The following is a 26,741-nucleotide window of genomic DNA, read 5'->3' as shown; positions in this document are numbered from 1 at the left end:
GATGGTCAGTCACACGATGGTCACGATGGTCAGGTCAGTTGTAGCGATTTACCTTTCTCCTCCTCAACTTCTCAAGGGTGTTATCCCCACCTGGTGTATATCAGTTGCATGTATTAGTTGCATGTTTAGGTGTATATCAGTGTTAAGATAGCTTTATCATGGCGTTTTTCCAAAGCCTCTTCTAATAACAAAAGTAAGGAGAAAAAGGCATAAAATGTCATAGCCCCTGTGGTTTTAGTACTTTTGCTGTACAGAGGTAAAGGCCATCAGTCGGCTATCTTTGGTCGGATTACAAAACAATCTTCTGCATACGTATACTCTCATGTGTTGTCTTTGTGTCATGTTTGAACAAAATCGGTCCATGCATGTCGAGAAATGGTTGGGGACACGTTTAAGTAACAAAATGGCCCCAGTCGGCCATCTTGGATCTGATCACGAAACAAAATGACATGCATATGTAAGCCATTAAAGCGTGGCGTTACGCGCGCTGCTTGCGAGCAAGGAGGAAGCGGACAAGCGGTAACTTATATGCGTCTTTATTTCAGGAGCTCACTGTAACACTCGCGCGCTCCGGGCTGCGCGCCCGGTGTATATCATGAGGCCACGCCTACCCCTCAGGTGTGGCCACCGCCCACTTGGTGCGCGGAATGATGTCACCACGCCAGTGGGCTTTTGTGTCCGCCACATGCGCCCCCCCAGAATTCCCGCGCACCTGGAGGGCCAGTTTGCGGGGCAGACGAATGACCCGGCCGAAGCGCCCCCTGGCGATCGGTGGCGTCCGGGGTGCAGGGATGCCAGGTGGGATGCCCCTGGCTGCCCCTGGGATGGGTGCAGGACCGGGGGGCGGCGGGGCTGGGCGGTGCCGGGGGTCCGCCCGCAGGGGGGCGGCCCCGACGTGGGGGTCGGGCCACTGGCGTTGGATGGTCCACGTCGAGGTGGGCCGGCTTGAGGCGGTCTACCGAAACGCGGTCAGGAGTACCGCCGATGTCCAGGGTGAAGTGCTTCGCCCCGGTCTCCAGCACGCGGAAAGGCCCGTCGTACGGGGGCCGCAGTGGTGTCCGGTGGGCATCGTGGCGGAAGAAGACGTACTCCGCCGTGCGAAGCTCCGGGGCGACGTGCGTCGGTGGGTGCCCGTGGCATGCCGTTGGCACCGGGGCGAACCTCTGGGCGGTCTCTTGCAGAGCGGAGCGCTGCTGTGCCGCGGACCATGGTGCCGTGGAGTCGGGGAGGAACTCGCCCGGCACCCGCAGCGGTTGCCCGAAGACCAACTCCGCCGCGGATGCGCGCAGGTCCTCCTTGGGCACCGTCCGGAGGCCCAGCAGGACCCAGGGGAGCCTGTCGACCCAGCCGCCATCGCAGAGGGTGGCCCGGAGCGCGGCCTTCAATGAGCGGTGAAATCGCTCACACAGGCCGTTAGCCTGGGGGTGGTAGGCCGTGGTTCGGTGCAGCCGGACCCCAAGCCCCTGCGCGACCGCCCCCCAGAGCTCCGAGGTGAACTGGGGGCCGCGGTCGGACGAGATGTCTGAGGGGGCGCCGAACCGGGCGACCCAGGTGGCGATGAAAGCCTGCGCGACATCGGCCGCCGTTGTCGACGCCAAGGGCACGGCCTCCGGCCACCGGGTGGTGCGGTCCACCATGGTGAGGACGTAGGTGAAACCCCGCGAGGGGGGCAGAGGTCCCACCAGGTCCACGTGGACGTGGTCAAACCGGCGTTCCGGCACCGTGAACGGGGCCAACGGGGCCTGGGTGTGCCGGTGCACCTTGGCGCGCTGGCACGCGAGGCACGTCCTGGCCCAGCCGCGGACGGCCTTCCGGAGGCCATGCCAGACGAACTTGTCGGCGATCAGCCTTTGGGAGGCCCTCGCGCCCGGGTGGGACAGGCCGTGGATGGCGTCAAACACCTGGCGCTGCCAGCCCGCGGGCACGATGGGGCGAGGACGCCCGAGGGAGACGTCGCACAAGAGGGCCGCGCCCGCGCCGTCGAACGGCACCTCGGTGACGCGGAGGCCCGTGACGGCGGTCCGCAAGGCCTGGACGTCGGGGTCAGCGGCCTGGTCCGCTGCCATCCGGGCATAGTCGATGCCGAGGTGGACTGCGTGGGCGACGACCCGGGAAAGGCAATCCGCCACCGGGTTGTCCTTCCCCGCGACGTGCTGGATGTCCGTCGTGTACTCGGACACGGCCGAGAGGTGACGCTGCTGCCGGGCAGACCACGGCTCGGTGACCTTGCCCATCGCGAAGATCAGCGGCTTGTGGTCGACGAAGGCAGTGAACGCACGGCCCTCGAGCAGATGGTGGAAGTGCCTGACCGCCAAGTGAAGCCCGAGCAACTCGCGGTCGAAGGTACTGTAACGGCGTTCGGGCGGGCGAAGCTGCCGGCTAAAGCACGCCAGCGGTTGCCAAGCTCCACGCACCCATTGCTCGTGCACCGCGCCCACCGCGTAGTCCGAGGCATCGGTGGTGAGGGCGATCGGTGCATCGGGCGCCGGGTGCGCGAGCATGGTGGCGTTAGCCAAGGCGAGCTTCGCGCCCGTGAACGCCGTGTCCATCTGCTCGGTCCAGGTAACGTCGCCTTTGCCCGGCTTACCTCGGAGAGCTTCGTGCAGGGGGCGCAAGAGCTGGGCGATACGGGGCAGGAACCGATGGTAAAAGTTCACCATGCCCAGGAACTCCTGCAGCCCTCTGATCGTGCGGGGGCGCGGAAACCCCTTCACCGCCTCCACCTTGGCCGGCAGGGGGACGGCTCCATGCCTGGTGACACGGTGCCCCAGAAAATCGATTATGGCGGCGCCGAACCGGCACTTTGCGGGGTTCACAATCAGGCCATGCTGGCCCAGGCGTTCGAAGAGCGTGCGGAGGTGGCGTAGGTGCTCTTCGCGGGATGCGCTGGCGACGAGGATATCGTCCAGGTAGACGTAGACAAAATCCAAGTCGCGCAGGACGCTGTCCATCAGTCGCTGGACCGCCTGAGCCGCATTCTTCAGGCCGAAAGGCATGCGCAGGAACTCGAAGAGTCCGAATGGCGTGATGACCGCCGTCTTCGGGACGTCCTCCGGCCTGACGGGGACCTGATGGTAGCCGCGTATGAGGTCCACCTTCGAGAAGAAGGACCTGCCCGCCAAACGGGCGGAAAAGTCCTGAATGTGGGGGACGGGGTAGCGGTCGGGAGTCGTGGCGTCATTGAGACGGCGATAGTCCCCGCACGGTCGCCATCCCCCGCCAGGCTTCGGCACGATGTGCAGCGGCGACGCCCAAGCGCTCTCTGAGCGCCGAACGATGCCGAGTCGCTCCAGGGTAGCGAACACCGCTTTTGCCACCGCCAGCTTCGTCGGCTCGAGGCGGCGTGCCCGGGCGTAGACCGGTGGCCCGACGGTGGGGATGTGATGGGCCACCCCGTGCTTGACGGCCCCCGCCGAGAAGGTGGGCCGCGTGAGGGCCGGGAAGCCGGCGAGGAGGCGGGTGAATGCGTCCGCTGCCGGAAGCGTACAGACCAACGTGGCCGGAACCGAACCGTTCGGCAAGCCGCTTGGCAAGCCGCTTGTTGAGCTGGGCAACGCACAAGCGAGCGAGCTGAATGTCTCGGCCTGGACAAGACGTCTGCGCTTGACGTCGACCAGGAGCCCATTAGCGCACAGGAAGTCCGCGCCAAGCAGTGCCATGGGCACGTCGGCGGTGACGAACGTCCATCGGAAAACCTGCCCTCCGAACCGCAGAGAGAGGCAGCGTTTTCCGTACGTACGGATGGGCGTCCCGTTCGCGGCAAGCAGCGCGGGGCCCCCACCCGCGGCGTGCTTGTCTGACGTGCCAGCGGGAACGACACTCACCTGCGCTCCCGTGTCGCACAGGTAACGGCGCCCGGAGAAGGTGTCCATTATGAACAGCAGGCTGCTCGAACGGCCGGCGCTCATCGCCACTATTGAGCGCCGGCCCGGGCGTTTTCCGACCTGTTGAAGGAGCATGGCGGATGACACTGCCGAGCTTCGTGGCCGAACTTGGCGTGGAACCAGCACCAGGTGGTGGAGCTGGAGGAGCGCGGCTGGCTCCGCCAGGCCGGTGGAGTTGGCGGGTTTCCCCGCGGTGGAGGTTTTCGCCGCAGCGGTGGGTGGGGCGTGGCGGCGGTCACGAGGTGCGTATCGGCATGCTGCGTATGCTGTATAAGCTGATGCTGTGGAACAGCAGCATCAGCAGCATCAGCAGCATCAGCCTCGAGGGCCGTGACGGCCACGCCGACTCTCGCCCGCGTGTCCGAAGCGGCGAAGTACCTGTCCGCCTCGGCTGCCAATGCTCGGGGTTCCGTTAGCCCGGTCCCGGCCAACGCGAGGCGAACCTGCGCTGGAAGTTGGCGACGGAAAAGCGCCCGGAATAGAGAACCGGGGGCTTCGTCGCCCAACAGTGACAGCATATGGTCCATTCGGACCGACGGGCGCGTGTCACCGAGCTCGGGGAGATCCAGGAGGCGGTCGGCCCGTGCGTCGTCCGTGAGGCCGAACGTGGCTAGGAGTAGCCGCTTGAGTGCCTCGTACTTGTGGCCGTCCGGTGGGTGGCGAAGGACGGACACAACTCGAGCGGCCGTGCCGGGCCCGAGGGAGGCGACGACGTGGCAATAGCGCGTGTCATCGCCGGTGAGGCGCCGAAGCTGAAATTGGGCTTCGGCCTGGACGAACCAGACTTCGGCCTGAGCCTCCCAAAATTCGGGAAGTTTGATGAGTTTGGCCATGGCAATGGCGTCGCGTGTGGAAGGATCGCTCTGGCAGATCCAACGTCGAGGGGGTCACCAGTAAAGCGCGGCGTTACGCGCGGTGCTTGCGAGCAAGGAGGAAGCGGACAAGCGGTAACTTATAAGCGTCTTTATTTCAGGAGCTCACTGTAACACTCGCGCGCTCCGGGCTGCGCGCCCGGTGTATATCATGAGGCCACGCCTACCCCTCAGGCGTGGCCACCGCCCACTTGGTGCGCGGAATGATGTCACCACGCCAGTGGGCTTTTGTGTCCGCCACACCATTATTCATTATCTGTGTGCCAAGGTTGAACAAGATCGGTAAATGCTTGTCCGAGAAATGTTTGAGGACGTGTTCAATGCTGGGTTTATTTTAACAACAAAAATGGCCGCCAGTCTACCAGTCAGCCATCTTTAATCAGATCGCAAAATAAAGTGGGGGCACGTGTATGCTATCATGAACTGTGCTTTTGCCAAGTTTGAACAAAATCGGTAAATGCATGTCCGAGAAATGGTTGAGGACGGACAGGCGATCGAGACCCAATCCAAAAGCCCCCGTTTCGGACAAGGTCCAATGATGGCTAATAACAATGCTAATGATACTAGCATAATATTTATGTTATTACAAAACAATATTAATACTAATAATATCCCCCCTCCCCAAGGGGGTTTCCTCCTTGAAGCGGTGTTAACGTGTATATATAGCTTATTGTGGCATTTTCGTGGGAGCAACAGCCTCTACCAGAAGTAAAAATAGAATAAACTGCAAACCCGTATGATTACCCTTTTACACAGTTGCTAATACTGTTGAGCACTAAACTGAAAAATTTGAAGGAATCCCGGCATCCATCCGTGAGGCAATCTATGCTTATCCCGTCGCCGATCGGACCTGATTGAAGATCTACTGTAGTCTATATACTCTAAAAGGGTTAATAACATGACACTTCCTGCCACTTTCATGGCATTTTGCAAGGCCGCTTCTAATAACAAAAGAATAACAACACTCTACAATGAATAATAACAATGATAATAGCATAATATTTAGTTTATTACAAAACAATATCCCCCCTCCACAAGGGGTTTTGTGACTTGCGATATTTCCCTCCTGCTCTCCCGACACCCTCACGGAAGTACATTTTATTATAGGGAATTTAGAATGGTGAGGTACGGTCTGATCTTTTCAATGATCTGATCTAACATAAGTAACAGAAACAATAATGGGAAATAATAACAAGACGACCCCTGTTGCTTTGGTAGTGAGCGGGTGTACTAGTGGAGTTTAAATGTACAATTGTGCATGTGCACACTGCACATATCAACTAATGTTTGTGGAATCAAGTGCTAATATTTGTTGAGATAATAAAAATTGGGATCTAAACCTGGTCCTTCAACATTCATGGATTGGCCTTTTCTTTTTCTCTTTCTCTTGTTGCACACACTACGCAGCCTGTCGGTTGGATCAAAAATGGTGTTGTGTGTGGCAGTTCACTGAACACTCCATGTAGAAAGCTTTGCTGTATGTGGATATGACAAATTAATTTTCACGTTTGTGGTGAACTCACCAATCCTCAATACTATATTTTGAGAGAGAGCTTCACAGTGAGTCTTTTTCTTCTTCCTCTTTTTAAAATTCCACAATTATTCCCAAGTTATTGTGGGGTTTGCCAGGGAAAGAAGCTTAGCCCACGTCTTTTACGAACTGGATAGCCAGGCCTGACGTTTGACTAAGGTTAGGGCAGGAATTTGGAATTTGTTCAGGGTGCCAGCAATACTTTGCCTACTTTTCGTGAAGGACACAATGTGATTATTTTTTTAAAATATACATCCACCAACTAATGTCGGCAGATGGGACACCCAGTTTAATATCCATCCGAGGAAAAGAACATACATTAATGAATCATCCAGCCTGTGCATCACGGGAATGATAGTTTATAGTTGACTCAAGATTCAAACCCAGACGAGACAGCTGTGAGGCGAGTGTGTATGCCTCTACCTTTTTGGCCATCCTGCCAGCCCACGCAGGTGGAGAGTAAGCCAGCAAAAAAGGAAGCTGCTGTTGCACTGTTGCAGTTTAAGATGTCATCTTGGTGACTCAAAAGAAGAGGATGCATTTGCTCGGGAGCCAGAGGGATAAAGCCTACATGGTCACGTTTGGAAAATATTTTCACACCGTCATCAACAAATGGCGCTTTCATATGATATTGATTCAGTACATTTATGCAATTATATGTGAACAAGGAGGGTCCTACTGAACTGCTGCTATGTTTGTGAGATGTTGCAAGGCAAGAAAGAGTTGCTGAGTTTTATCATTGGAGTATTGCACTTCTTTCTTTTTTTTTTGGCAAAGTGGGCCAATAGGTAAGAGGAGGAATTTGGGTCCTGTAACGTTTAAAACATACCAGACACATTGGCACCTGGTATCGGCTTTGGCATTTTAGGTAATGCTTTGAAATTCCTTTGTCTAGCCCTGCGATTTGTTTTCCCTCTCGGGCGTTCTATTCACGCATTTTGTTTGCGTTCATGGAAACTTGCCCATTCACTTCCCACGTCGATTTTCCCTTTATTTGCCATGGTGATGGCAATAGGAACACTTTAAATCCACATTTATATCTAAGTCAGACTGGGAAGGAACACCACCGAGGGTAGACATGAAGTATACCAAAGTTATGAAGCACTACCAAAGTGATGTGATGTACGACCAAAGGAATAAAAAGGGAGAACAAAAACCTTAAGACAGTAAGTATTAAGAATCAACCACAGATTGTGGATTGACATAACATGCAGATCATGCTAGATGGAGCGGGCAGAGTATCACATTTCTGGAGGTCTTTGTGAGACAACTGGGTTTTTCATTCACAGTTTGAGAGCGATTGGTCGTCATTCTGAGATGAGTTCAGTTCCAGTAGCTTAAAATTGAAAACCTTACTACTACCGCCTTCAGCTGGGTTTGTATACAAATTATATGGGATGCCAGTGTATTTACCACGAGGCTGCCATTGTTCTGCCGTTGCTGTTTTCACACCACAAAGTGTATCGTTTCATAAGGTGAATCGCACTGTGCATAGCAGGAGATCATGTCTGTTGTTTTGTCCCTCAATGTTATCTCTTTCAGCACACAATATTCTGTGCAATGCGGAATGGCTTGCTTTGTGGTGTGAGAAGCATTTGCAACGCCAATTAAGGCTTGGAGGCAATATTTCTGTTGTTGGATAACAGCTCGGGATAGCATTATAAAGTACACATCATGCTTGGCAAATGGAGATGTGAAACCATGACCTTTCTGGGCTGCTATGAGGTGGAAGAATAGGGCAGCGAGTTGTATGTTGTCTGATAGATAATTGAATGAAACATGGGTTATTTTTAATGTGCCGCAAACATAAATATAGGAACAACTAAAACGGTACTCGATCGCATACCTCTGCGAGGCTGAACAGTTTACGTTTTGGATCCTATTGCTAGGCTGGATCTGCATCCAGACCGGCACCCAAATCTAATCTGCTTGTTCTTGTCACATACCCAACTTCTCAACCAAGTTTCGTCTGAATCGGTCCATAACTTTTTGAGATATCGTGCTCACAGACGGAGACAAATATGGGTGAAAATATAATATCTGTCCACCGGCGGCATAGATAATAATCAGTTCAACTTGTGTTGGATTTGAAGTAAACAAACTGTTGTTTGTAGAAACTTTAGGATGAGTGGACGAAAACGTAATATGGTACATGTCTTTCCTTGCTTGGTAGGACAAGCACTTGGTGGATGGCAATGGTCTCTACACTTCGAGCAGGAGTGGCGGCCGCACTGCACATGGAGTCCTGTCAAGCTCACCGGACCATCTGACCAACCTCACGATCCAACAATGTATGGAGCGCTCATCTTAAATCCCCTCTCTTCCCACTTCCTCTCCATCTCTGCATCATTACACTTTTATATGGGGCTTGTGATGTCACTTGGCAATGGTTGTATTTGCGGCACTTCAATCCCAATAGTCGGAACTTGGGCAGCAGATAACATGCGACAGTGCAAACCTACTAATTCACCAAGCAGGCTGCATGATATGCTGGTGTGGATCAAAAGGGAGAATGTGATATTATCGGTTCACCTTAGCTTGTTTACCAATAACTTGTTATTGGCAACAAGCTGTTTCATAAGGAATCTTCATGTGTTTCACAGGGTGTATTAATTGAGCATTTGTGACATTTTAATAACATTTGTCGTGAGTGAAGTAGTTCTATAGCTGTTGGAAAGAATATTGCTTCTGGGTCGATGACATCACTGGTGACCAAAGCAAAATAGAGCTCAATAGTAATCTAGGACCATCAAGCTGTAGACTGTAGACTTGTGCTTGTGTAGAGTTGCACATTCTAAAATAGCAAAAATATTTTTTGGCACATACGTTTATACAGGTCGTGGACAAAAAAATTGAAACGCCAACAGAATATCATTTAGTAGGGTGTTAGGCCACCATGTGCATCCAGTACGGCCTCCAATTCACATTGATTTGATGGATGTGGAAACCACTGCTTTCAGTGCCTCTCCAGACAGTCCCACAAATGTTTTATGGGATTGAGTTCTAGCGATTGGGAAGGCCATGGAAGATGGGTAACTTGGCCCTCGTACTGCACAAACCACCCACTAACAACACGTGGCCTGTGGACTGGAGCATTGTCCTTTTGAAAGACACCCCTCCTGCAGGGAACAAATTCTGCATAATGAGATGCAGATGATCACTCAGAATGGTGATGTAGCTTGCTGCATCAATCCTGCCTTCTAATTAAATGAGTGGACCCAGGCTATGCCATGAAAATATGCTTCACACCAAAATGGAACTGCCAGAACCTTTTACTGGTGTAACCAGGCACTCGGGGCTGTATAGCTCCTTTGGCTGTCACCACACGTGCACACGTCCATTTGTCAAGAACATGGTGAAGAACGACTCATCAGACCATATTGCATGCCTCCAACGCTCTGCAGGACATTGCCTATGCTCTTTGCACCACTGGATCCACAAACGGGCATTGCCAGGTCTTATGAGTGGTTTGTGCATAGCAACCCGACTATGGTATCTCTGTGAAATTCCCGTCTGCTTTTGATGATACGGGATGCTCACGACCCACGCTGAACTCCGCACAAATTTTGTCCGCCATTGCCCTCCTGTTTTTCTTCGCAGTCTGGCCTAATGCCAATGCATCACACCTGTCGATTATGCACATTTGCCCACTGTTACCCTTCAATGAAGATGTCTTTACCTATTTTTCCGAACATTAATCACCTTTGAGACAGTTCCTCGCAACACATTAGCAATTTCTGCAGTCGTTGTCACTGAAGCACCTGCCAAATGCGTACCAACAATTGCACCAGGTTTAAAGTCACTGAGGCCTCCTCTTGCGTCGATGCTGGCTCTTAATACTGGACTCGAGATGCAGCCTGCTTGTATATACACGACAAGAGGACTGCTGGGAAGACAGATTTGCATATTTCGCGCAACAATCTCGTATGTGTGGCGTCCCCTTACTTTGCATATATGTTGTACTGCCAATATACCCTGGTGTATCCATTTTTTGTCCACTATCTGTATATTGGCAGAGACTTTCATTTCTGTCCTTGTGTTTATAACAGAGTAGCTCATGAATTGACATTTATATCTACGACTAGAAAGTTTTTGTGGACGAATCCACAATGTATTCATCAAAGACTGGCTGTTTAGGCTGAGTAGTCAACGACTTGTTTCATTCTTCACTGGAGGGTTTGATTCCTTTTACTCGCTCTCACCTACCTGCATTTGGCAAGCATTCAAGTCTGCTAAAAGCACCTCCATATGGTTTGAGGGGGGACGTCGTCTTCCAGTGGACTTAAATAGGCTGAAAAACAATGTAAGGTGTGGTGGAGGTGGGGTTGTGAGTAATCGATCGCATATTCATTTTGTTCTTTGGAGATGTTCTCCTCAACGACCTGTTCGATGTGACCATAATTCTGCTTACATACTTACCTGCAACGATGCCTGAAATTATAATTCCACAACTCTGCAGCACATATCCTCATCAATCTAGTTGCACATTTCCACCCCTGCCTGCATTTTTTTTTTTTTTTGTATACTAGATCGAGGCTCATACAAGATGAGGCGTGGAGCATTAATGACAAAAAAACAACAAATGGACACATAAGACGAAATAAAGGGAGCGGGAGACGAGATAGGGAGAGAGGGGGAAGCACACAAGTACAACATTTGAGGGCAGGGACATCGAGAGATCTGTGGGAGGTAGAGGGCTTGGGGGGGAGAAGGCGTGGGAAGGGGGGAGGTGGTGGAACAGGTAAAAAAAACAACACATGGACACTGCTAGGACTTCCAGGAAAGAAGTCGGTATTTCAGAAAAGTGGATCTGGGGTGAATTAACAGATGTAGAAAAGATCAAGGTTTTGGATGGGGGAAGATAAGAGATGGTGGTGAACAGCTGTTTTTAAAGACCTGGAGGGATGAGTTGGATTGAAGAGAGTGAGGGAATTTGTTCCAGAGGTGGGAGAAAAGAGGAATGAAAGAGTGAAGGTGAGCAGAGAGTCTTGATTTTGGCAGTTTCACCAGAATAGGGTTGCAGGCAGATCTTGTGCGACCTGTAGGAGTACTTGGGGGACAGAGCACAGACAGGGATGGGAGGGGGGGGGGGGCTAGGCCAGAGAGGAGTCGGTAGAAGACAGAAAGACCACCAACCTGCCTGCGGTGAGTGAGTGAAAGGCCCTCACAATCGGCTTCATTGCGGGAGATGTCAATGATTCTGAAAGCTTTGGTTTCAACAGCGTGAAGGTGAGCGAGGTGAGGCAGGAGCACCAGCCCAGAGGGGAGAGCAGTATTCCATTGAGCTGTAGATGAAATCCTTGTATGTGGAGAGGAGCTCAGTTGTGCCAAGGAAGGACGTCACACGACGGAGAATGCCCGTTGGTGACTGGCTTTGGAGGCCAGCTTGGAAATGTGTTTTTCCCAGGAAAGATCATGGCAGATTGTGAGACCCAAGAGATTGAGTGACAGAACATCTTGGAGAGGATTGTTGAGAAAGTAGATGGGAGGGTTGTCGAGGCGATCTTTTCGAAGAGACATAGTGAGAGTGTGAGATTTGTCAGGATTGAAAGACATGTTCCACTTGTTTGACCAGTCTGTGATTTTGACCAGGTCTGCAGACAGTGAGGAGGCTGCAGACTGCCTATCTGAGGGATGAGGTATGGAGCGGCAGAGAGTGGAGTCATCAGCAAAGAGATAGAGAGGATTTTCCAGAGTCAGAGAGATCATTGATGAAGACCAGAAAATGCACAGGACCCTGAACACTTCCTTGGGAACTCCAGCCTGAACAGGAAGGGGAGATGAGAGAAATCAATTCAGGGCCTCACATTGACTATGACCAGAGAGGAAGTCCGCAAGCCATGCGTGGAGATTTCCATGGATACCATAGGAGGAGAGTTTGATGAGCAGAGCGGGGTGCCAGACCGTATCAAAGGCACGTGATATGTCAAGGGAGACAGCTCTAATTTCCTGTTTGACATTGAGGACCTCCATCCATTGTTGAGACAGCAGAAGCAGCATGTCCATAGTAGAGTGACCTGGTCTGAATCCAAATTGATGATCAGAGATCAAGCCATTGGAGAAGAGGAAGGATTTGATATCCAAAGCAATGATGGATGCCATGACTTTGTTGATGATTGGGAGCAGGCTGATTGGTCTGTAGTTGCAAGGATCTGTTTCTGCATCTCTTTTTGTCCACAGCAGTAATGTTGGCTGATTTCCAAGCTGAAGGCAGATGACCTTGAGCAAAAGAGAGGGTGAAGAGAACAGAGCAAGAGGGTGTGAAAGAGTGGCAGAGCAGGATTTTAGGACCCGTGGGCTGATGCCGTCTGGTCCAGTTGCAGAATCAGAGTCGAGGATTAACAGAAACTTCTCCACCTTGTCAGGAGAGAAGGACACAGAGTCCAAGAGATGCTGGGTCCAACTGGGTACGGTGGGTACAGAGAGAGACGGGTTTGGAACAAAAGATTTTGAGGCAAACAGAGTTGAGGCATTCAGCTTTTTCACGTGCGGAGTCAGCTGTGTAGCCGTTTGAGGTAAGGGAGGGGATGCAGGGGGAACAAACACCAGAAACAGATTTGACAAGACGCCACCAGGATTTGGAAGATGGAGACAGGTTTGAGAGTTCACTCTGGGGAGTAGAGAGATATTGTTTCCTGACTTTCCTGAGGATAGACACACACTTGTTTCGGGCTTTGTGAAAGGAAATGAGAATGCCTTCCGTTGGATTTGCCTTCCAGGAGGCGAAGACAAGTTGTTTCAGGGCAACTGCCTCACCACAAGATTCCGTGTACCATGGACGGGAGGAAGGGTATGTCAACTGAAGTCGGGATGGGATAAATCTGTGCATGAGAGAGAGCAGTTTACTTTGGAAGAATTCCCAGGATGAGTTGATGTCAGAGGCAGTAGAGATGAGAGACCAGTCCAGATGATTTATGGCTGCTTGAAGACCGTGCTAGTTGGCCTGAGTGAAATGCCAGACTCGTCGATGTTGAGGAGGCTCTCTGAGAACGGCCAGAGTGATGTCCACTTTAACAAGCATATGGTCAGATGAACCGATTGGAGCAGAAGAAGAGCAGCCAACATTTGCAAGGAAGTTTGTCATAACCATGTCTCGAAGAGAAGATGCTCCGTTGGCTGAGATCCGGGTCGGGAAATTGACAGATTGTGTCAGTCCCAGTGAGTCGCAAAAGTCCTTTGCTTAGGTGCCATGGCTGGTGAGAGAGGTACCCACACCCAGCCAGCTGGCATGATGACAGTTGAAATCACCACATATGAGGAAGATAGAGTTGGGATGAATAGATAGAAGTTGGTCCATGTTATCAGACAGCGTGATGTAGATGGAGTCATCACTGTTTGGTGGACGGTACAGAACACATATTAACAAAAGGTGGGAGTGGAGGGGAAGCCATAGCCAGAGGTACTCCTGGGGGTGGGGTGGAGAGAGGGCAGTGCAGGGAGAGTGAGGAAGAGAGTTTTTGATAAAGATAGCAATCCCACCTCCAGGACGAGGCTCAGGTCTATCATACCGGAGGAGGGAGTAACCAGGGAGAGATATTATGGAATCGAGCATAATTACGTTTTATGAACTTTGTGTATAGACTTGACTTTTCACATGTCCCAATAAAAATAACAACATTAATTCAACCAAACTTGGCGGTTGAATTGGTGAGGGCGTTCACTCTGAGTCTAGGAGGTCGGCAGTTCGGACCCCGGCTGAGTCGTACCAAAGACTAAAGAAAATGGTACGTGCTGCTTCCTTGCTTGAGGCTCACCATTTAAAAGGATAGAGTGTGGACAAACAACTATAGGTTGGCAACCTTGGTGCAGGCTTTGGGTGGCCTAATTTCCTCCTCCTGCGTTGAAGTTCCTTTCCATGTAAGAGAACATTTATTATTCCGCCACCTGAAGGTGTATGGAGGTTGTGTTTTTACTCCTGTCTGTCTGTTTGCTTGTTTGTCTGTCTGTTTGTGAACAATATATCTCAAAAGGTTTTGGACAGATTAAGACGAACCCTGGTGGACAGGTTGTGTGTGTGCCAAGGAAGAATCGATTTTGATTTTGGTGAAGATCCAAATGCAGATCCGGATAAAATGATTTTTTTTTTCTATTTTGAAGTGATTCCTCACCTTCCAGTGATAAGGACAAAACAATATATAGCATGATATTTCAAAAAGTCGTGGATGAGTTGGTTGGGCGACAAGAAGAAGGCAATTAGATTTTGGTTGAGGTCTAAATCCAGGTCTGGCCCAACAGTGGGATACCAAACTTAAACTGCTCAGCCTGCTGCAGGTATGCTCTTTACAAAGTGCTGATCTAGTTTAATATTGTTATTAGTCCCTTACCGGTGTACACCGGAGGGGACTATAGGTTTGCACGCCGTCCCTCCGTCTGCAAGTCTGTCCGTCTGTCAGTCCGTCAGTCTGTCCGTCCGTCAGTCCGTCAGTCCGTCACGCAAAGAACAGTTTTCCGGACTTTTTTTCTAAACCCTTAATGCTAATGATTCCAAACTTGGCACATGGTATCCTCATGATAAGTTACAGATCAAGTTCGAACCTCACGACGTTTCGATCATTTTTGACAAAGTTATGGCATTTTGAACTTTGGTAATTCTGATAATTCTGATGATCCTTAACTCAATGCCATTTTAAGTTTTAATTTCCTTTAAAAAAGATTTTCTCTGCAATAATAGGACCGATTGAGATCAAATTTTCACCGTAGGGGGACTCGGTCTGTAGAATATTGTAATGGTAATTATGACGTCACAGGTCACGTGGTTCGGCCGCCATATTGTTTTTCGTGAAAACACGAAATCCCCCTTTTCTCTGCAAAGGCTGAACAGATCGAGGCCAAACTTTTCAGGCAGAATCGCATACCCATGGAGAAACAAAAAAGTCAACGAGCATGACGTCATGCATCACATGGTTTCAGAGTTATGACGTTTTTAAGCATGAACCATTAAAACCGAGCCGCTCCCTCATTTTTGATCCAATCGAGGGGAAACTTCACAGATCTGTTCAGCATGTCAGTCTACTAAAATGTCCTTTTGGAATTTGCGATAGGGCACGTGGTTTGGCAGATATCGTTAATTCAACGAAAATATTTTTTTAAATGGACATCTCTTATTTATTCTAGAGTTATCCTCAAGCCGCACCGTGTGCCCTCAGCATCGTCTCACGATCGTCAAAAGCGCGACACAGCGTGCGCTTTCAGGAGGGGCGGAGCCAAGTCGAGCAACATATATATATATACACATCGATCATTGATCGTGAACCGGAAAATATAATAAATTACTGATATTTAGCGACTCGAAAGGTTCTTTATCAACAACTTTTTTTTGTCGTGCTTCTGCTGACCTGTCTGCAAGGTGTATAAATCGAAGTCCCGAGTGCGAATCACAGGTGAGCCCGTCCTGAGATAATTAGCGATTGGGAACGAACGAACGATTCAGAACCTGTGGGTAAATAACCCTTGGTAATTTCCCCAAGTTTTCCGGACGACAGACTGCCGGTAGAGGACATGTATTGCAGCGCAATACTCAGAATGCTTGTTATTTAAGGCATGAGTACAGTGAGCTGTGCCATTCTACATTGGTGCCTATATCGGGAAACGTGAGAGAAATTATGCAATCCCAAAACGTTTAATGGAGAAAGTCAAAGACCACTATCACAGTATGGGTAATTAATTCTAAATGTTGTACAAACAGCATGTTTTGTAGATTAAGGGTTTAGTGTTATACATGTAGTCTGTTTACAACCCCAAACCCTTAATCTACCAATGTTGTAAAAAAACAAAAACAAAAATACAGAAGTCCTGAATCGTAGCTAATATTGTGCCGAATTAACTGCCCTTGTATACGGGACAAATAAAACTACGGCTCGACGGTGCACTAAACCATTTTTTTTTCCACCAATTGGTCGCACTTTGTAAATGTTGGTGTGTATTTTCAAAAACTACAAAAAAAACAAACTGTCTGTTAACAACCCCATTTATGTGGGTATGGATTTTATCTTAAAACCAAATGTTCTGCAAAATATTTAGTTGCTACTGCACATGCAAAGGTTTTCACCTATCAGAATTTTTCACAAAGATTATTTTGATTTCCTGGTGTGATGTAGTGTGCCGACAAATGCTGCTTTCCAACCTGCAAGGAAAAGGAAGGAATATATTTTTTATTTTTCTGGTGGTCCACCCTGTATAACTGCTGATTTGTCATCAAAGAATGGTTGTTTAAGTTAAATACTTGTTTCATTCTCCACAGGTGGGTCTTGCAATTGTCACTTTTGTAAAGTAACTAAGAAACAAAAAAATTATTACAATTTGGAAATGTCAAATCTGATCGTATAAAACACTCTCTTTGATGCTCATAAAGCTCGTACTTTGATTCTACCATTTGGCGAAACTTCATGCATATCGTGTTCTTGCTTTGATTCTGCTACAACTTTTACTCACTTGGCAGTTGTAACTTGGCCGTCTAATCGGTTTCGCATTTTCACATCGAAATGACAGTGCTGCCAACGCGTTTTCGCTCCAGTCTTTTTTCCTTCAAAGACGGTACAGCATTTCTCTTGTTGAACCGGTCGTGTTGTCATCGTAATATGATCACATGTGGTCTCCGCAAGCATTACGTCCTGTAGTTGTTACGATGGAGTTCATTCCAACCCTTGATCTTTCTTTTTAGCAGTTTGTGCGTGTCGTGTTCTTACTTGCATGGTTTAAGTCTGCAGTACTTGTCGCGTATTTTGTCACCGTAAACTCGCTGGAATGCATACACCTTACCCCGCGCAATGAAACATTAATGCGCTGCATTGTCCGCTAATACCTGTGCTGTGAATCTACTCCGGGTTTTGGTTTCGCTCCGCATTCACGGACAGCAAGCGATCTTCCCTCTGTCCTTGTCCTGCCCTGTACCTGTCCATCCCAGCGTTTCCCTGCATGGAAAGCGGTGGCTGGCTGCACAGGAACTCCCCCCGCAGGAATGAGAAAAACGCCGCCCGAGGTACAGTTCGCGCCGATCGCGCAGCCCCTGTCTTTGCCTTTGGCGAATCCATGCTCTGCGAAGTTCTATCAAACGGTATAGAACAGGTGGTTCGACCTCTCGCTGTGCCAAGGTGGGTTTGGACCTGACCTTATAGGCGTCGTACAAAATGATAGAGGTGTGTGTTGTAGTTCTGACACACTGGGTAGGGTGTTTTGCTCAAGCTACATAAGCCTTCGATTAACCTTAGGTTTGCTGTCCGCACGGTAGTGGATTATCTTCTTGATTTCAGCTTCGCTTTCCTGCTGTGGACTTGTGGCGGGGAAATGAGGAGGGGACGCAACTCACCGCTACCTTAAAGTCCCCACTCTCACCTGCCCCTTACCATTTCCTCCAACATTTCTCACTGTCCTTTACTCGTTGCTTGTTCTCGGCACAGTATTGAGAGCGAGGCGAGGATTGCAATTGAGGAAAGGAATTTCGGTTGTCAGAGATTTCACCTGAGCTGCAGTTTTTACTCAAATCGGAGCTATGGATTCAAATTGCTTCGGAGTTTTGGTTTGACTCTTTATTTATTTTTACAACAAAAATTAATTTTCCTCATTCTCAGGAAGGAACGTTTTTCTCCCATAGTAATTATTGAACGACTTCCCTGTGCAGTTTTTGTTTCCTGGAGACAGTATCAACATCAATGAATATTCCTTTCAGCACATCCTTTCCAAAAAGTTTCAATTTTTTGTGTTGTTTTTTTTGGTTGGGTTAGTTTGTGACATGTTCTGTGTTCTTGTTTGAACCACCCAAATGATTAATATGATGGAATTTTTTCGATTGGAACCACTTTTGCTTGTGATGCCTTTCAGCAAATGCATCAGATGTCACACATTCTAATTACCCTTCTCTGATTCTTTTATTTTATCCTTCTCTGAAATTTAATTTTCCTGTGCATTTCCTTTCAAGGAACTTGCTAAAGGCTTTTTCTTTATTACCATAGCAATGTTGTTTAGAGAGTTTTAAGTTGGACAGTGTTATTTCATGTTATGTAATGTTATCACTGCTTTTGCAGGAAGAAAAATTTCGCTATTGGTATTTCGCCACCTATTCGTGTAACCGACCTTTAATTTTTACGACCATTTTTTATTGCAGTTTTAACCTCTTGAATGCCATTGGCTGATGAATTGGCCTTGTTTGTGTAGTATGGTGGCAATTATCAATATGATACCTTTTACTGTCACCAATGTGACCCTTTACCATACTAAATCCAAGATTCCTGATTTAACTTCGACCCCGATGCAGTGACGGGCCCAAATGGCATTGGTGCCCATGTTCTCTAATCCTCCTTTTGCTTCTCTTGCTTCGCTGTTTGCACTCTTAAGCTTCTCTTTCTCCTTTGGCCATCTCCTGTCTGCCTGTAAGTAAGTATCTGCCGTCCACAAGAATCTTGCAAAAACAGATCCTTATCAACTATGTACAGACCAGTAATCTCACCTTGTATTATATGTAAAGTCATGGAATCCATCATTGCTGCTGATGTCATCTTTCCTGTTTTCAAACAGCCTATTATTGTCTGACCACCAGTTTGGCTTCTGTCCCAGCCACTTAACTTTTAATGCTGCTGTTCCTCTCAGCAATGGTTGTAGGCCCTAAAATCCAAAACCAGTGGCCAGGACTGTCTGTCTCCCTGGACATATCTCAGGGATTTGACATGGGTTGGCATCCGGCTGCTTTGCTTGCCAAGCGCACTTCCTGTGGTACACATTTGATTTGATGTACCATGCACTTTACAGAGCATTTGTACTGCTGGAGCATTTTCTTGGCAAGGGTTATAATGGATGTTTTGCCATTGCCTTTCCAGCATTGATTGTCTGCTCCAGAACAACCACCTTTTCTCATACTGTTCAGACTTCTATTAAAGGCAATGGTAAAACACAATAATTCGTATTAGTACTCACTTTTATCTTGAACCATAAGGTTGTATACTGACAACAATATGCACTAACATACAGAGCTAGCGGTGTTGGGCTAGCGGCCTGGGTGCCGGCTTAGGATTCCTAGGATCCTGGGTTCGAATCCCGGTCAATCGCTGAATTAACGCCAGGGGGGTTGACTCAGCCTGTCATCCTTCCGAGGTCGGCAAATTGAGTACCAGTTCACTGGTAATTCCCTGCTTGTCGTTAAAGGCGGCAAAAAGGGTTGGCGTCAGGAAGGGCATCCGGCCGTAAAACATTGCTTCAAAAAGGGGACCGAAAAACAACAACAACCACAGTTCCCGAAAAAGGCCAACCCCCGCTTGCGGGGAAAAATGGCCTCTAAAGGTGGTTTTATACAGAGCACATGTGGTTGCGAAACTAGTCCTTCCTGCTTACTTCCTGCCAAGGCTGATGCTATTTCTTGTAGTGGTGAGTCTGGTTATATACAACTTATGAGGATTAAATGGTTATAACATTTCTTGGGAATAAAATTTTGCATGACTCCTCTCTTATCCTTTTAATTGCTGAGCGTCAAGCAAGCATAAGAATTTAGTATTTTTTTCCCCCATTTTTACCATTTTAAAAATTTGTAATATTTGGTAATACTTGGTAATAAAAATTACCATTTTTAAAGTCTTTGGTATGATTTGACTGGGGTTTGAACCACTGACCTCCCAGACTTAGAGTGGATGCTCAAACCATTACTCCACAGAGTTGCCTTAATTCCTGGACTTCTGACCTCCATTCATTGAGTCTATCCGTTCCTAACAATGGAACCTTCTCCTCTCGTCTCTCAATGGAGGCTAGAGTGGCCCGAGGCCAGAGGTCGCGATACGAGGGCCGTAACAGCTATTGCTAAACTTGGTGCTTTCCGGATATATGCATAATGATTTGTTAGTAATTTAAACAACACATTTATTGTGACACATATATGAGGTGTAGTAATTTGGCAGGGTGGGCTGCATGCATTTCGCCTTTATGTTTATGGACACGGCTCGGTTTTCCTTCTTGGGTCGGCCCTGCAGGGAATTGGTGGACCGAGAGTGTGGGGCTTGGCAGAGATTCTGAACAAGGAGGATTGATCAAGCGAGATGAGGATTTCACAAGGGAGTCGATGATCGAACTGAGTGGCAGAAATTGAGTTTGAAAAGCAGTTACTGTGTTTATTTTGAAATTTTACTTTTTTGCTTTGGTGAAGGAAAAGTGAGGAGAGGAGTGAGGTGGGTGGGGGAGGGCAGTCGAGTATTGAGGGTGAAAACGAGAACAAGGGATGAGGTGAGCGGCGAAAGGTGTGTGTGTGTGTGTGTGTGTGTGTGTGTGTGTGTTTGTGTGTGTGTGTGTGTGTGTGTGTGTGTGTGTGTGTGTGTGTGTGTGTGTGTGTGTGTGTGTGTGTGTGTGTTTTTTTTTCTCTCCATAATTTGGGTTTTCGAAGGTGGAACAGAGTCCTCTCAGGACTCGAAGTATCCACCCCCCCCCCCCCCCCCCCCCCGCTTCAGTGAAGGAAGTTTTGTTTTGCTAAGTTGTGAAGTTTTGTTGTTCTCAAGAGTTTTGTTCCAAGGGCTCTTTTCAGGATCGTCACTGAGTCCCGTACAGCCTCCAACTGTAGATCGTTTGTGGCAATGTTCCCAGGGATGGTTTTTAAGATCTCTGTAAGGCTCTTATTTATCATTCCCGCTGCCCCAATTATCACTGGTACAATTTTGGTGCTCTTCAGCTCCCAATATCTTTTCACTTCATTCTTGAGGTCTTGGTATTTGGTGATTTTCTTGATTTCTGCATTATTTTGGCCAAAAATCGCTGGGTACTATTATCTCAATCAGCAATGCTGTATTTTCCTTTTCGTTCCTGAGTACCCCGCTATTCGCGGTTCCGCTATTTGCGGAATCCGCATATTCACGGTTGATAAAATGTGAGATTTTTCTCTATTCGCGGAAAAGTGTCCTGCGAAATCGCAGTTTTTTTCTACTTGCAGCTGTGTCTGCGAAAGCGTGTTTTTTTTTTTACTTTTGTGTTTTTTCCCTTATTCACGGCCGTTTTCCGCGAATACGCGGTTTTAAAGGGGCGCAATTTTTTTTTTCTATGAGCTGTTAGCTTGACACGAGCTTGACTCTTTCGCCAGCCATGTATAAAGCAGCTGGACATACCTACGCAAAAAAACATATACCAGCTGCGAACTCGACCTGCTTCTGCAGGCGCTAGCTTGACACATTTATAAAACTCATCTTTCACCATCCATGTATAACCCAACTGGACATGCGTACGCAAAAAAACATCTTCTACGAGTTGCGAGCATGACCTGCTTATACATTTACTGCTATATGTGTGGCGTTTTCATGGCTTTCTCTCTGCCAGCTACGAAAACAAGTCAACCCCGCAAATTATAGAATGCAAACGCTTCATTAAATCTATTACAGTTTGCAATTTACGGTAAAGCATCATCAGAGATCTTACATAATGAAAACGCTTCGGGGAATGTTCCATCAGCTGCGTAAACATGTCAACCCCTCGAATTATAGAATGCAAATGCTTCATTAAATCTATTATTGAAATTATCAGATAGGCTCGATACACCATTATCCAATAACATCCCTCACAACAATGGACAGAGTATTCACCCCTCCTGCAGATACCCACAATGCTCACATTCCTACATATACAGACTGTGTCCTCGATCTCGATCATTATTCTCGTCCCGTTGCTTTCACCTGCGTTTTTGACTCTCGCTCTGCTCATCATTCAATCATGGCTCCCAAGTGCAAGACCATTGCCAGAGATGCGTCGACGACCAAGAGGCAGAAGAAAGTGATGAGACTGAGCCAGAAAGTGGAGCTGCTCGACCGGATTTCGAGGGGAGAGAGTTCGGCCTCTGTGGGCAGGCATTACGGCGTCAACGAATCCACCGTTCGCTACATACAGAAGAAAGAGAAGGCGATTCATGAGAGAGTTTCAGCGAGCGCTGCATTGAGTACGAAGGTGGTCACCCATGTCCGGAATGTCCACATGGAAAGGATGGAGAAGACTCTCAGAATATGGATCGAGGACAACACGCAGACTAGGGACTTCATGCTGAAAACCATGATGCTGAACAGCTCCCTAAACCCACTCACCGAGGACAACTTGGAGGCCATTCCAAAGGTTTCCGAGGAGGAGGAGGCAGGCAGTGATGAGGAAGAGGTGCCGAGGTCTAACGCCACAGTCCAGTTCCTGGGCGAGTTGCTGCAAAAGATCCGGGCGCTTGCGTTCAAAAATATTTTAAACTGAAAATTTTTTCCTCTATGAATCGGGCACTGCTGGGAAACTATAACCTATCCCCATTTTCCCCACTGAAACAATGTCGCGGCATACATTTGTGGGATTTTCATCGACCTTTGCGGATTTTTGTCGACATTCGCGGGTTTTGTCCCGTCATTTGCGGGACTTTCATCGACCTTAATGGATTATCGTCGACATTCTCGCGATTTGCCTCACCATTCGCAGATTTTGCTTCGCCATTCACTGTTTGGTCCTCTCTATTCGTGGATTTTCGCGACTCTGCAACCTATCCCCCCTTTTTCCATTGAAACAATGCCCCCTATTCACGGTTTTGCAATTCGCGGATTTTCCAGGAACGTATCCCCCGCGAATAGCGGGGTCCCACGGTACCATGTCCGGTCACAATGCTTTGTTTTCTGTGTTCATGCTCGATGGAATCATCAGGTCATACGTGAGCATTATGTCCTTGTTTTCAATGGTGGCTTTTGGTTCATGTTCCACAAGTTTTGTGGAACTGGGATATTGGAATTCCTGCAGATGCCCCAGTGGAGTACTCTACATAGTTTGTTGTGCCTTTAGGTGTACAGCTGCTCTGACATGAGTTTTTTTTTTTTTACATCCCGATAAGAGGTGACTCGTGCTTTCTGTTTCTACCTTGCAGAACCTATATTTGTCTGATTGACTCAGTCCTGTCATCTTTTTAAATCCATTGGTGTAGTGTCCTTGGTCTTGGGCATTAATAATGATTCGTTTTCCATCCCAGTTGAGCTGACCTTCTTAGCCATTCCAGTGATCCTTCTTTGTGTATCCCCAATCTGTCCAACTCTTTCTTTTATATTTCCCTGGTCTTTTGTCTTTCTTCCAGTTGTCACTATATATATATATTGTTGCGGATCTCGAGCTCGTCGACGTACTGAGGGGGGATTAAGCCCTGCTCCCCCTCGAGCTTCGAGTCCACAAGGCCGCTACCCACTCTACACTCGTGGGGGCGGATTTCTGAGCAATTCCAGCCGCCAAACCCGCAGCGAGCGCGTGGAAGGGTTTCCGGTCACAACCCGGGTACCTTCGATACACGCCGCCGCGAGGACGGGGGCTGGACCTCACACGAGTCACGCTGGTCCGATACGCCCGAGCGGTTTGCGTGTCGCGTAACTCGTGCCGTTAATTACTATGAATCCGATCGAGCGGTTTTAACTCGTGCAATCCGAGGCCAATGGTGAAGGGACGAAAACGGCCAAGTTAGAAACAAGCACAGGTTTATTCACAAATGTACACTGGTGAGAGAAAAGGGACACAGAAGAGAAACTTAACACTCCTTACTTCCGTTTCCCAGACAAGGGCCCTGTGACTTGCTTGGGGAAGGGGAGGAAGAAGAAGACGCGCACGAAGCGCGGCCGCTTAGTGCAGGTCGCCCTGGACGGCTCATTGGGCGTTTCCCCTCGAGGATGTTCGCGGCAGGGACATCGACCTCAGTCGTGCACGAACGGGAATCCACGCAGCGTGTCCCAAAGTCAGCGAGGCAAAAGCGCACGTGCAGGGAGTCCAGGCAGGGAGTCCAGGCAGGGAGATCGTCAGAGTACAGGGCCAACGAGAGAGATCGTCCTGCGAGAGCCTGAATCCCAAGAGAGCGAGGGCAAAAGAGAGACCAGAGCCAGGGAGAACGGGGGCAGCAGAGAGAGAGAGTTCGGGGGTCCGGGCCAGGTCTTATATCCCCCCGGAGCCCCACTAGAATGTTCCACGGGCCTCCACTGCCCGCCGGGGGTCACGTGTCGTGATAGCCCCTCATCAGTTACTCCCCTTAGTTCTCATTGGCCGCCGTTGCTGGCCGCTCCCCTTTAGCTCTCATTGGCCGTTGTTGCTGGCCACTCCCCTTTAGCTCCCATTGGCTGTTTGCTGCTTACCAGCCACGCCCTCCAGCTCCCTCCTCGGGCCTGCTCGACTTGTCCTAGGCCCATCACATGGCATTCCAGGCCCAATGAGGCCTACCCTTACCTGCCTCAACGCATACTAACACTGGGAAGGAGACTATACTTCACATTTAATAAGAAATAACTGGCAAATCGAGGCTACATGTTGTGGTGCAACTAACTAAAGGGGGGGTTGCCTTTATTCCAAAAACCGCAACAATATATATATATATAGCGAGATGAATATATATATATATATATATATATATATATATATATATATATATATATAGATAGATAGATAGATAGATAGATAGATAGATAGATAGATAGATAGATATATATATATATATATATAAATATATATATATATATATATATATATATATATATATATATATATATATATATATATATATATACTGAAACGCAAAAGAAACTTACCACCTTTGAAACCTTTAAATATCAACAATAACACTGCGTGTAGTAAATGTGTGAACTTATTTGTGGACAATAGTGTCCTCACTGTCAGACAAAATGGTCACAGATGGTCACTTGAACCTTCAATGGTCACTTCATAGCACAGCTGTTGAACAGCCGTTTTGACTGTCAGTGATTAGCCAAGGGGTACGGGATGATTTTAATGAGCTGCACGTGATGTCTTGATATTGGCTTTAAAAAGGCCAGTGCAAAATGGGCATTTTGACCAAAAAATTTGACCATTTTGACCATTTTGACCAACTTCAAAAAGACCGAAAACGCAAAAGAAACTTACCACTTGTTTGAAATGTAATAAAATTGTAACAGTTCAAAATAAAACAAACCAACAATTGCTAATTGAAACATTGGCATTTTATTGATGACATGTCAAGTTTTTGACCAAGATGCACCATCTCATCAGTTTGTTCTACAGTACAGAACAGCACAGGGTGCAATGTCAGTCCCCTTTCAATAGCGTGTGTGGCCACCATTGTTTTGGATACAGGCAGTGCATCGTCGGCGTATACTGCCTACCAGTCTTTGGATGGATTGCTGCTGGATTCTGTCCCACTCAGTCCTCAATGTCTGAAGCAGCTCTGCCCGTGTCCTGGCCCTGCCAACTACGCGTCTCCCAAGCTCATCCCACAGGTGCCCTATGGGATTCAGGTCAGGGGAGAGCGCAGGCCACTGCATGGTGTTGATGTTCTCGCCTTGGAGAAATGCAGTGGTAAAGCGAGCAGCATGGGAACGAGCGTTGTCATGCTGAAAGGTTCTCAGTTCTGGGTGGTCTAGCAGGAATGGCAGCAGATGAGGTCGCAGGATGTTATCCACATACCGCTGGGCATTAAGATTCCCATCCACAACCACCAGTGGCGTCCTGTACCGGCCTGATATGGCGGCCCACACCATCACATTTGGGCCACCCCACCTGTTGGCTTGACGCATGCAACAATCGGCATATCGCTCGCCAGTTCTTCTCCAGACACGCTCACGCCCATCAGGACTGTCCACACAGAACCTTGACTCATCGCTGAAAGCGACCTCGTTCCACTGCGCCAAGGTCCACCGCTGATGCTGCTGGCACCATCTCTGTCGGTTGCGGCGATGGGCAGCCGTCATCACGGGGCCTCTGTATGGTCTTCTGGCAGTCAGACCATAGTCATGCAGACGTCTTCGTGCAGTATCATTGGAGATCCGTGGGTTTGCACGCTCCGGAGTTTCTGCCGCAGTGCGGGATGCTGGACGGAATCTATCCTGCAGGTGACTTCGGACCATCTGCCTGTCCTGCCTTGCAGTGGTGACTCTTGGCCTCCCTGATCGAGGTCTGTCATCTGCAGAGTTGTGGAGGGTGTCTCTGTCCACCAGGGCCGATATCATCTGGTGTGAACAGCCAAGGCGACATGCCACCTCACGGTAGCTCAGTCCGCCTTGCAGCATGCCCAGGGCACGCTGCCGTTGATCCCTTGACAATCGTGGCATGTTGATTGAAATGCCCATTTTGCACTGGCCTTTTTTAAGCCAATATCAAGACATCACGTGCAGCTCATTAAAATCATCCCGTACCCCTTGGCTAATCACTGACAGTCAAAACGGCTGTTCAACAGCTGTGCTATGAAGTGACCATTGAAGGTTCAAGTGACCATCCGTGACCGTTTTGTCTGACAGTGAGGACACTATTGTCCACAAATAAGTTCACACATTTACTACACGCAGTGTTATTGTTGATATTTAAAGGTTTCAAAGGTGGTAAGTTTCTTTTGCGTTTCAGTATATATATACATATTGTTATAGATCGCGGTTAGATGTTATAGACCGAGCGGTGGTTTAGAACCGCGACCTAACAAAACTCACCCGATTCACCCAGACTTTGGCCGTATCGCACCCCAGCTGC

General features: G+C 48.5%; 1 protein-coding gene across 5 annotated transcripts in view; it reads left to right on the top strand.

Moving 5' to 3' along the window:
- Nucleotides 1–26,741, top strand: part of CYLD (CYLD lysine 63 deubiquitinase) — a 134,820-nt gene that overhangs the window by 69,130 nt on the left and 38,949 nt on the right. For all 5 annotated transcript variants that reach the window (XM_068127095.2, XM_078785321.1, XM_068127096.2 and 2 more), the window contains exon 6: nt 8,461–8,578. In XM_068127095.2, the coding sequence (XP_067983196.1) occupies nt 8,461–8,578 (118 nt within the window). The remainder of the gene's footprint in view (nt 1–8,460; nt 8,579–26,741) is intronic.

Source organism: Myxine glutinosa, chromosome 10, assembly GCF_964187855.1.
Source record: "Myxine glutinosa chromosome 10, kmMyxGlut1.1, whole genome shotgun sequence".
Classification (NCBI taxonomy): domain Eukaryota; kingdom Metazoa; phylum Chordata; class Myxini; order Myxiniformes; family Myxinidae; genus Myxine; species Myxine glutinosa.
The sequence above is the reverse complement of the archived record's forward strand: the minus strand, read 5'-3'. Positions and strand labels throughout refer to the sequence as shown.